General features: G+C 46.6%; 1 protein-coding gene across 1 annotated transcript in view; it reads right to left on the bottom strand.

Moving 5' to 3' along the window:
- The window catches only part of LOC135536274 (voltage-dependent T-type calcium channel subunit alpha-1I-like), a 193216-nt gene that overhangs the window by 16939 nt on the left and 163777 nt on the right, over positions 1-12500 (bottom strand). The window contains 4 exon segments of the mRNA XM_064962634.1: positions 3762-3809; positions 3812-3953; positions 9941-10030; positions 11314-11439. Coding sequence (XP_064818706.1) covers positions 3762-3809; positions 3812-3953; positions 9941-10030; positions 11314-11439 — 406 coding nt within the window.

Genomic DNA, 12500 nt, shown 5'->3' on the forward strand with positions numbered 1-12500 from the left:
AACCACCTGCAGAGACGGGCCAGTTAAACATTCTACTTTAATTCTCCGGCTCTCATGATAGTTTGACCCAATCCTCCCAACTTTCAGTTTGACCCAATCCTCCCCAACTTTCAGTTTGTCCCAATCCTCCCCAACTTTCAGTTTGTCCCAATCCTCCCCAACTTTCAGTTTGACCCTATCCTCCCTAACTTTCAGTGTGACCCAATCCTCCCCAACTTTCAGTTTGTCCCAATCCTCCCCAACTTTCAGTTTGACCCAATCCTCCCCAACTTTCAGTTTGACCCAATCCTCCCCAACTTTCAGTTTGACCCAATCCTCCCCAACTTTCAGTTTGACCCAATCCTCCCCAACTTTCAGTTTGTCCCAATCCTCCCCAACTTTCAGTTTGACCCAATCCTCCCCAACTTTCAGTTTGTCCCAATCCTCCCCAACTTTCAGTTTGACCCAATCCTCCCCAACTTTTAGTTTGACCCAATCCTCCCCAACTTTCAGTTTGACCCAATCCTCTCAACTTTCAGTTTGTCCCAATCCTACCCAACTTTCAGTTTGACCCAATCCTCCCCAACTTTCAGTTTGTCCCAATCCTCCCCAACTTTCAGTTTGACCCAATCCTCCCCAACTTTCAGTTTGACCCAATCCTCCCCAACTTTCAGTTTGACCCAATCCACCCCAACTTTCAGTTTGACCCTATCCTCCCTAACTTTCAGTTTGACCCAATCCTCCCCAACTTTCAGTTTGTCCCAATCCTCCCCAACTTTCAGTTTGACCCAATCCTCCCCAACTTTCAGTTTGACCCAATCCTCCCCAACTTTCAGTTTGACCCAATCCTCCCCAACTTTCAGTTTGTCCCAATCCTCCCCAACTTTCAGTTTGACCCAATCCTCCCCAACTTTCAGTTTGTCCCAATCCTCCCCAACTTTCAGTTTGACCCAATCCTCCCCAACTTTCAGTTTGACCCAATCCTCCCCAACTTTTAGTTTGACCCAATCCTCCCCAACTTTCAGTTTGACCCAATCCTCTCAACTTTCAGTTTGACCCAATCCTCCCCAACTTTCAGTTTGACCCAATCCTCCCCAACTTTCAGTTTGACCCAATCCTCCCCAACTTTCAGTTTGACCCAATCCTCCCCAACTTGCAGTTTGACCCAATCCTCCCCAACTTTCAGTTTGACCCAATCCTCCCCAACTTGCAGTTTGACCCCATCCTCCCCAACTTTCAGTTTGACCCAATCCTCCCCAACTTTCAGTTTGACCCAATCCTCTCAACTTTCAGTTTGTCCCAATACTCCCCAACTTTCAGTTTGACCCAATCCTCCCCAACTTTCAATTTGACCCCATCCTCCCCAACTTTCAGTTTGACCCAATCCTCCCAACTTTCAGTTTGACCCAATCCTCCCAACTTTCAGTTTGACCCAATCCTCCCCAACTTTCAGTTTGACCCCATCCTCCCCAACTTTCAGTTTGACCCAATCCTCCCCAACTTTCAGTTTGACCCAATCCTCCCCAACTTTCAGTTTGACCCCATCCTCCCCAACTTTCAGTTTGACCCAATCCTCCCCAACTTTCAGTTTGACCCAATCCTCCCAACTTTCAGTTTGACCCAATCCTCCCCAACTTTCAGTTTGACCCAATCCTCCCAACTTGCAGTTTGACCCAATCCTCCCCAACTTTCAGTTTGACCCAATCCTCCCCAACTTTCAGTTTGACCCAATCCTCCCAACTTTCAGTTTGACCCAATCCTCCGCAACTTTCAGTTTGACCCAATCCTCCCCAACTTTCAGTTTGACCCAATCCTCCCCAACTTTCAGTTTGACCCAATCCTCCCAACTTTTAATCACACTTTCATATTCTTATTTTTCTACTTCTCATAATTGGTTCAATGAATTTCATGTTATTATAACAATAACTATATACTCTATATAACTATATACTCTAAAACTGTGTTGTTCAACAAGGGTTCTTCTCAGATCCTTGAAGTTCCTCAAAGCCGCCCCCAAAAGGTTCTTCCAAGAACCCCATAGGAGGTGGGGTTCATCAAGGAACCTCTTTAGTTGGTGGGGGTTCTTGGAGGACCTTAATTGCCCAACTGAAACACTTGGATTTGAATTTGAAAGGACAGAAGGTGCAGGGACTCAACTGACAAAAGATCTCAATGTAAGGTCAGGTTGGTCCATTGTAGGATCTAAATTTATAGTGTTTCATGATTATACCATCTATCTTTTCATAGTTGTGCAAATCTTTCATAACAGAAAATGGACACAATTCAATGGATATCAATCAACAAAAAGAGAACAATATTTATGCTATAAGAATATGCTGAAGAATAGCTGTATTGGGTGCAGGTGACTGAACTGCTCATTTCTGTGTCTGTAGATGGCTGAACACAAACCAAGGTATGAATACTGTCGTGTGCATGTTTTGTCAATCATCTGTATAATATTTTTGGGATTGTTTTGGGGATTGTTAATAATATAATAATAATAATAATATATCCCATTTAGCAGACGCTTTTGTCCAAAGCGACTTACAAGTCGGCTGGGGCCACTACTTTTACATATGGGTGGTCCCAGCGGGAATCGAACCCACGACGCTTGGCGTTGCAAGCGCCATGCTCTACCGACTGAGCCACACAGGAGCCTGTATAATGACTATTTTTGGGATTCACAGACTTCTCACTCCTGTTCGATTACCATACACTGCAAAATCATTCTAGCTATGGATACAGAGAACATCAACACATTAACATCAACGGGACAGAGGAAATACCCATTGGACTTGAGGCTCTGCTGGGAGTTTTCCTCATATTAATGTTGTTATTGTTATGCATATTATTAGGTGTAATAACAGGGGAGGGGGGGTAGATAAAAAATGAACCAGAAAAGGTTCTTCAAAAGGTTCCATTTAAAGGGTTCTTTGAAGAACTTATAGGGGTTCCCCCACAGTTTCAATTTGAAGAACCGCCAAAGGATCCTCCAGGAACCTTTTCTTCTCAGAGTGTATGTTCACTTGTTACAATGTCTATTCTATTCTACTGAGCCTGATCTGTTATTATGTCTTATTGTTGCGGCATTATTGAGAAGGAACCTGGCAGTTGGCATTCAGTAGGAAGGTGTATACCATGTGTATCCTGTACATACAACAGCCATCAGACTGCCTTCATCAAACTACTACCCAGACTAAATGCATAGACCCCTTTTTGTTGTTGTTGCATGGCCTCTATGCACACTCATCCATTGGACACTTTCACACTCATCCATTGGACACTTTCACACTCATCCATTGGACACTTTCACACTCATCCATTGGACACTTTCACACTCATTCATTGGACACTAACTCTGCACTGTTGGGAAAGGACTAGTAAGTCAGCATTTCACAGTAAAGTCTACACCTGTTATACTCAGCACGTGACGAATAAAATGTGATTTGATAAAAATTGACACAACTTTACTTGTCCTCTATGTAACCCTATCTATCTTCACCCTCCATCCCTCCTCCCTCTCTTTCCTTCCCCATCCCTCCCCCTCCATTCCTCCTCCTCTTCTCTCTCTCTCTCTCTCTCTCTCTCTCTCTCTCTCTCTCTCTCTCCCTCCTCCTTCCCCATCCCCCCTCCATTCGTCATCTTTCTCTCTCTCCCCTCCTTCCCCATCCCTCCCCCTCCATCCCTCCATTCCTTCCTTTCCTCCCCCTCCCTCCATCTCCATTCCTCCCTCCATTCCTTCCTCTCTCTCCCTCCCTCCATCCCCATCCATCCTCACTTACTCCTCCTCTTCTTCTCCATGCGTCTCTGTCGTTTCTCCTCCCTCCTTTGGCCTCCTCCACTTCCTGGTTCTGTCTGCACTTGTGGAAGTTCTCCACCACCACGCCCACGAACATGTTGAGAACGAAGAAACTGACGATGAGGAGGAAGGAAATGAAGTACAGGAGCATCCACGGATTGTTGTTAATAGACGGCTGGAGGAGAGAGGGAGGGAGAGAGAGGGGGAGGAGAGAGAGGGAGGGAGAGAGAGAGGGAGGAGAGAGAGAGGGAGGAGAGAGAGAGGGAGGGAGAGAGAGGGGGAGGGAGAGAGAGAGGGAGGGAGAGAGAGAGGGAGAGAGAGATGGAGGAGAGAGAGAGGGGGAGAGAGGGAGGAAGATAGAGAGAGAGGGGGAGACAGAGGGGGAGAGAGAGAGGGGGGGAGACAGAGGGAGATAGAAAGGGGGAGGGGGAGAGAGGGAGATAGAGAGGGGGAGGGTAGAGAGGGAGGGAGGGGAGATAGAGAGAGAGGGAAAGGGGAGAGGGAGGGACATAGAGAGAGGGAGGGTAGAGAGAGGGGGAGGGGGAGAGGGGGGAGGAAGGGGAGAGAGAGGGGGAGAGAGGGATAAGGATAGAGAGGGGGATGGGGAGAGAGGGGGAGGGGAGAAAGAGAGAGAGGAAGAGGGAGAGAGAGGGGGGAGGAGGAAAAGAGATGTTAGTTCATTCAGGAAGGAGGAATATCAGCATCCATAGGCTGAAAGGGAGAAGGGGAAGGAGGGGAAGAGGGGAGTGGTGAGAGAGAGAGAGAGAGAGAGAGAGAGAGAGAGAGAGAGGGAGAGAGAGAGAGAGAGAGAAAATGGGCATGTGGGGAATATGGGGGAAAAGGGAGGAGAACAGGTGAGGGGGAGAGATTGAAAAGCAAAAATGGATACGAAAGAGAGGTCAAAGGGCAAGAGAAAAGAAGAAGCAAGGAGGAAGACATGTTCTGGTTTTCAATAAGGGACAACAGGAGAGTCAAAGAAATCTGCTGACTCATCCAACACTTTATTTTCAGCAGGAAAACTTGTTTGCAGCCACTTTTCCACTCAATTGTTATACAGCGAATGTGTATGTGTGTTTGTGTGTGAGTGAGTGTGTGTGTGAGTGAGTGAGTGTGTGTACGCGTGTGTGTATGTGTGCCCGTTTCTGTGTGGAAGTGTGCGTACGTGTTTTAATGTATACCTGTCTATGTCCACAGCGTCCAGTCCGTGGTACATGACGTTGACCCAACTGTGTGTGTGTGTGTGTGTGTGTGTGTGTGTGTGTGTGTGTGTGTGTGTGTGTGTGTGTGTGTGTGTGTGTGTGTGTGTGTGTGTGTGTGTGTGTGTGTGTGTGTGTGTGTGTAGTGTGTGTGTGTGTGTGTGTGTGTGTGTGTGTGTGTGTGTGTGTGTGTGTGTGTGTGTGTGTGTGTGTAGAGCTGTGGCGGTCATGCAATTTTGTCAGCCAGTTATTGTCAAGCAGAAGACTTTCGGCCTCACAGTAATTGAATGTTATTTAACATAAACACGTTTAGCTTGTTCAGGCCTCCACACATACTAGCCTCATACTAGCCTCATACTAGCCTCATACTAGCCTCATACTAGCCTCATACAAGCCTCATACAAGTAAGATATTATGTGTAGCTAAAGGTAATTATCAAAATATCAAAAATGCCCTACTACTAGGCTGTTCAAAATCAAATACAAACTCACTATAATTGCAGGCTAACTGAATTTGTTTAATTTAGACTATACCAATTATGTACCAAAGATATCTTAAATGTTTTTGTAATATGCGGTAGGTTATGTATTGTTAAACGACACAATCATTATTTTAATTCAGTTTTATTCTTTCAGGCTTGGACTCATATCTACAGTTGAAGTCGGAAGTTTACATAGACTTAGGTTGGAGTCATTAAGACTCGTTTTTCAACCACTCCACACATTTCTTGTTGACAAACTATAGTTTTGGCAAGTCGGTTGGAACATCAACTGTGTGCATGACACAAGTAATTTTGCCAAACATTTTTTACAGACAGAATTTTTCACTTAAAATTCACTGTATCACAACTCCAGTGGGTCAGAAGGTTCCATACACTAAGTGTACTGTGCCTTTAAACAGCTTGGAAAATTACAGAAAATTATGTCATGGCTTTAGAAGCTTCTGATAGGCTAACTGACATCATTTGAGTCAATTGGAGGTGTACCTGTGGATGTATTTCAAAACCTACCTTCAAACTCAGTGCCTCATTGCCTGACATCATGGGAAAATCAAAAGAAATCAGCCAAGACCTCAGAAAATCAATTGTAGACCTCCACAAGTCTGGTTCATCCTTGGGAGCAATTCTCAAACGCCTAAAGGTACCACGTTCATCTGTACAAACAATAGTATGCAAGTATAAACATTGTGGGACCATGCAGCCGCCATAACGCTCAGGAAGGAGACGCGTTCTGTCTCCTAGAGATGAACGTACTTTGGTGCGAAAAGTGCAATTCAATCCCAGAACAGCAGCAAAGGACCTTGTGAAGATGCTGGAGGAAACAGGTACAAAAGTATCTATATCCACAGTAAAACGAGTCCTATATTGACATAACCTGAAAGGCCACTCAGCAAGGAAGAAGCCACTGCTCCAAAACCGCCATAAAAAAAGCCAGACTACGGTTTGCAACTGCACATCGGGACAAAGATCGTACTTTTTGGAGAAATATCCTCTGGTCTGATGAAACAAAAATAGAACTGTTTGGCCATAATGACCGTCATTATGTTTTGAGGAAAAAGGGGGAGGCTTGCAAGCCGAAAAATACAATCCCAACCGTGAAGCACGGGGGTGGCAGCATCATGTTGTGGGGGTGCTTTGCTGCAGGAGGGACTGGTGGACAAAATAGATGGCATCATGAGGAAAGTAAATTATGTGGATATATTGAAGCAACATCTCAAGATATCAGTCAGGAAGTTAAAGCTTGGTTGCTAACTGGTCTTCCAAATGGACAATGACCCCAAGCATACTAACAAAGTTGTGGCAAAATGGCTTAAGGACAACAAAGTCAAGGTATTGGAGTGGCCATCACAAAGTCCTGACCTCAAGCCTATAGAACATGTGTGGGCAGAACTGAAAAAGCGTGCGAGAGCAAGGAGGCCTACAAACCTGACTCAGTTACACCAGCTCTGTCAGGAGGAATGGGCCAAAATTCACCCAACTTATTGTGGGAAGCTTGTGGAAGGTTACCTGAAACATTTGACCCAAGTTAAACAATTTAAAGGCAATGCTACCAAATACTAATATAGTGCATGTAAACTTCTGACCCACTGGGAATTTGATGAAAGAAATAAAAGCTGAAATAAATAATTCTCTCTAGTATTATTCTGACATTTCACATTCTTAAAATAGTGTTGATCCTAACTGACCTAAAACAGGAACTTTTTATTGGATTAAATGTCAGGAAATGTGAAAAACTGTGATTAAATGTAGTTGGCTAAGGTGTATGTAAACTTCCGATTTCAACTGTAGGCCTGTGTGTATTCATCAGCTCTAATATGTGTGTATTCATCAGCTCTAATATGTGTGTATTCATCAGCTCTAATATGTGTGTATTCATCAGCTCTAATATGTGTGTATTCATCAGCTCTAATATGTGTGTATGCATCAGCTCTAATATGTGTGTATTCATCAGCTCTAATATGTGTGTATTCATCAGCTCTAATATGTGTGTATTCATCAGCTCTAATATGTGTGTATTCATCAGCTCTAATATGCGTGTATTCATCAGCTCTAATATGTGTGTATTCATCAGCTCTAATATGTGTGTATTCATCAGCTCTAATATGTGTGTATTCATCAGCTCTAATATGTGTGTATTCATCAGCTCTAATATGTGTGTATTCATCAGCTCTAATATGTGTGTATTCATCAGCTCTAATATGTGTGTATTCATCAGCTCTAATATGTGTGTATTCATCAGCTCTAATATGTGTGTCCATCAGCTCTAATATGTGTGTATTCATCAGCTCTAATATGCGTGTATTCATCAGCTCTAATATGTGTGTATTCATCAGCTCTAATATGCGTGTATTCATCAGCTCTAATATGTGTGTATTCATCAGCTCTAATATGTGTATGGTTGTTTTGAACTAATCATCCCCTTAGAAAGTGCTGTCCATTTCATTGTGTTTGGCTTTGAAACAACATCCACAATGAACATGTTTTCCACTCAGTTCCAACCTGTTGGTGAACTTCTTTTAGTCAAATGGATCAATCACAGTGGGGTGGATTTAAAAATAACCATACTGTTTTGATGATAAGTGTTTGACGTGATTTTTGATCGCATTTGCCTTGTTGTCAGAGTGGTTAAAGGGGACAACAGAGCCCTGAGTACCAGGCCGTTAGGACCTGATGGTGGTTAGAGGGATAACAGAGCCCTGAGTACCAGGCCGTTAGGACCTGATGGTGGTCAGAGGGACAACAGAGCCCTGAGTACCAGGCCGTTAGGACCTGATGGTGGTTAGAGGGACAACAGAGCCCTGAGTACCAGGCCGTTAGGACCTGATGGTGGTTAGAGGGACAACAGAGCCCTGAGTACCAGGCCGTTAGGACCTGATGGTGGTCAGAGGGACAACAGAGCCCTGAGTACCAGGCCGTTAGGACCTGATGGTGGTTAGAGGGACAACAGAGCCCTGAGTACCAGGCCGTTAGGACCTGATGGTGGTTAGAGGGACAACAGAGCCCTGAGTACCAGGCCGTTACGACCTGATGGTGGTTAGAGGGACAACAGAGCCATGGTACCTGAGTACCAGGCCGTTAGGACCTGATGGTGGTTAGAGGGACAACAGAGCCCTGAGTACCAGGCCGTTAGGACCTGATGGTGGTTAGAGGGACAATAGAGCCCTGAGTACCAGGCCGTTAGAACCTGATGGTGGTTAGAGGGACAACAGAGCCCTGAGTACCAGGCCGTTAGGGCCTGATGGTGGCCAGAGGGACAACAGAGCCCTGAGTACCAGGCCGTTAGGACTTGATGGTGGTCAGAGGGACAACAGAGCCCTGAGTACCAGGCCGTTAGGACCTGATGGTGGTTAGAGGGACAACAGAGCCCTGAGTACCAGGCCGTTAGGACCTGATGGTGGCCAGAGGGACAACAGAGCCCTGAGTACCAGGCCGTTAGGACTTGATGGTGGTCAGAGGGACAACAGAGCCCTGAGTACCAGGCCGTTAGGACCTGATGGTGGTCAGAGGGACAACAGAGCCCTGAGTACCAGGCCGTTAGGACCTGATGGTGGTCAGAGGGACAGACAGACAACAGAGCCCTGAGTACCAGGCCGTTAGGACCTGATGGTGGTTAGAGGGACAACAGAGCCCTGAGTACCAGGCCGTTAGGACCTGATGGTGGTCAGAGGGACAACAGAGCCCTGAGTACCAGGCCGTTAGGACCTGATGGTGGTTAGAGGGACAACAGAGCCCTGAGTACCAGGCCGTTAGGACCTGATGGTGGTTAGAGGGACAACAGAGCCCTGAGTACCAGGCCGTTACGACCTGATGGTGGTTAGAGGGACAACAGAGCCCTGAGTACCAGGCCGTTAGGACCTGATGGTGGTTAGAGGGACAACAGAGCCCTGAGTACCAGGCCGTTAGGACCTGATGGTGGTCAGAGGGACAACAGAGCCCTGAGTACCAGGCCGTTAGGACCTGATGGTGGTTAGAGGGACAACAGAGCCCTGAGTACCAGGCCGTTAGGACCTGATGGTGGTTAGAGGGACAACAGAGCCCTGAGTACCAGGCCGTTACGACCTGATGGTGGTTAGAGGGACAACAGAGCCCTGAGTACCAGGCCGTTAGGACCTGATGGTGGTTAGAGGGACAACAGAGCCCTGAGTACCAGGCCGTTAGGACCTGATGGTGGTTAGAGGGACAATAGAGCCCTGAGTACCAGGCCGTTAGAACCTGATGGTGGTTAGAGGGACAACAGAGCCCTGAGTACCAGGCCGTTAGGACTTGATGGTGGTCAGAGGGACAACAGAGCCCTGAGTACCAGGCCGTTAGGACCTGATGGTGGTCAGTGAGCTGGGTACTACCAACGCATATCCAGAGTGCAGAAGAGGAGATTACCGTGAAGAATTTGACTGCGGTCATGACTCATGACTGCTGGTGTGGCGGTAATATGGCCACTGCAACAGCCCTGTGTGTGTTGTACAGTACCTGCTGGTCTATGCCCACAGCATCCAGACCATGGTACATGATGTTGACCCAGCCGTCTTTAGATGCCAGCACAAACAGAGACATCAGAGCCTGGAGGAGACAGACACATTCTGTTTATTACCAGACAGACAGTCGGTGAGTTATGAACCCAACACCTCGAGAGACTCGGTGTCTCATGATAAGGACTCGCTTCTCTCTCTCACACAGACATAACATTCCACAAACACTATTCAATGTATACTTCAAAGACAGCGCAGCAGTCTAACTCTATATCCACCAGACACACACTACAGAACACTTCAATGTATACTTCACAAGCCCCTCCCTGTCTAACAATACCATGCCCCACTCCTCCCTGTCTAACTCTCTCTGTCCATATCCATATCCATTCACACACACCGCCCTGCCCCTCCTCCCTGTCTAACTCTCTCTCTGTCCATATCCATATCCATTCACACACACCTCCCTGCCCCTCCTACCTGTCTAACTCTCTCTCTGTCCATATCCATTCAACACACCGCACTGCCCCTCCTACCTGTCTAACTCTCTCTGTCCATATCCATTCACACACACCTCCCTGCCCCCTCCTACCTGTCTAACTCTCTCTGTCCATATCCATTCACACACACCTCCCTGCCCCTCCTACCTGTCTAACTCTCTCTGTCCATATCCATTCACACACACCACTCTGCCCCTCCTACCTGTCTTACTCTCTATCTGTCAATATCCATTCACACACACCTCCCTGCCCCTCCTACCTGTCTAATTCTCTCTGTCCATATCCATTCACACACACCACCCTGCCCCTCCTCCCTGTCTAACTCTCTCTCTATCCATATCCATTCACACACACCACCCTGCCACCTCCTACCTGTCTAACTCTCTCTCTGTCCATATCCATTCACACACACCTCCCTGCCCCTCCTACCTGTCTAACTCTCTCTGTCCATATCCATTCACACACACCTCCCTGCCCCTCCTACCTGTCTAACTCCCTCTGTCCATATCCATTCACACACACCTCCCTGCCCCTCCTACCTGACCTGTCTAACTCTCTCTGTCCATATCCATTCACACACACCGCCCTGCTCCTCCTACCTGTCTAACTCTCTCTGTCCATATCCATTCACACACACCGCCCTGCCCCTCCTACCTGTCTAACTCTCTCTGTCCATATCCATTCACACACACCTCCCTGCCCCTCCTACCTGTCTAACTCTCTCTGTCCATATCCATTCACACACACCTCCCTGCCCCTCCTACCTGTCTAACTCTCTCTGGCCATATCCATTCACACACACCGCCCTGCCCCTCCTACCTGTCTAACTCTCTGTCCATATCCATTCACACACACACCGCCCAGCCCCTCCTACCTGTCCCAGGTTATCAAAGTTGTATTTGTGGTGAACCCATCTGTAGTTAGCCTGGAGACAGTCAGACTTGTTGGTGATGTTCTTCACCTCTAGACCCAGGCAGTAGTAAAACTTCCCCTTGAACAGCTGAGAGGGGACAACAGTGTAGTACAGTTAGTCTGCTTATGTATAGCCTTGATATGGGTTATAGGTGCATTATAAGGCCACATGACACTTCATAAGACATTGGGAGTAAAGCTTCCCTTTGAACAACTGAGGGAACAATACAAGACATGAAACAATGTTAAAAACACGCACAGTGAAAGACATGCACATAAATGACCCGTTGAGGATGAAGGAAAACAATCCCTTGTGGTTGGCTACTCCACTTCTTTAGGTCTCTTCTCCTCTGAGATCTACTCAGCATGGGACAACACATTACAGTTACATTCACATTTCACATTCACATCTTTATGGTCCTTCATGGTTCCATCAAAAACAGTTAGTCTTCTTCTTCAACTCGGTTGATTCATTTTGACGACAACAACACATCTCGAGGAGATCAGTCAATAACATAAGAGATTTTTAAGTGATGAGATAATTAGGGAGTATGTGAACAGTGTACTTAACACTGTTTGTAGAAAGCCTAGGACAGACAGACAGACAGACAGACAGACAGACAGACAGACAGACAGACGCTCAAGCAGACAGACAGACAGACAGACAGAGACAGACAGACGCTCAAGCAGGCAGACAGACAGAGACAGACAGACGCTCAAGCAGGCAGACAGACAGACAGACAGACAGACAGACAGACAGACAGACGCTCAAGCAGACAGACAGACAGACAGACAGACAGACAGACAGACAGACAGACAGACAGACAGACAGACGCTCAAGCAGACAGACAGACAGACAGACAGACAGACAGACAGACAGACAGACAGACAGACAGACCAGACAGACAGACAGACAGACAGACAGACAGACAGACAGACAGGCAGACAGTATGGATTCTCTTCCTGAGGGACATGTTATCACAGTTCAACCAGACTCGTCTTATCAGAGAAAAGACACATCAGAGAAACAGCATAATAACACCTCAGATGGACTGAGAGGATAGAAACAGGAAGAAGAGAAAGAGAGAATAATGAAGAGTGAAGATAAAAGAGAATAAGTTCAATAAGAAATCAACAGACAGAAAGTTC

This window comes from Oncorhynchus masou, unplaced genomic scaffold (assembly GCF_036934945.1).
Source record: "Oncorhynchus masou masou isolate Uvic2021 unplaced genomic scaffold, UVic_Omas_1.1 unplaced_scaffold_587, whole genome shotgun sequence".
Lineage (NCBI taxonomy): Eukaryota > Metazoa > Chordata > Actinopteri > Salmoniformes > Salmonidae > Oncorhynchus > Oncorhynchus masou.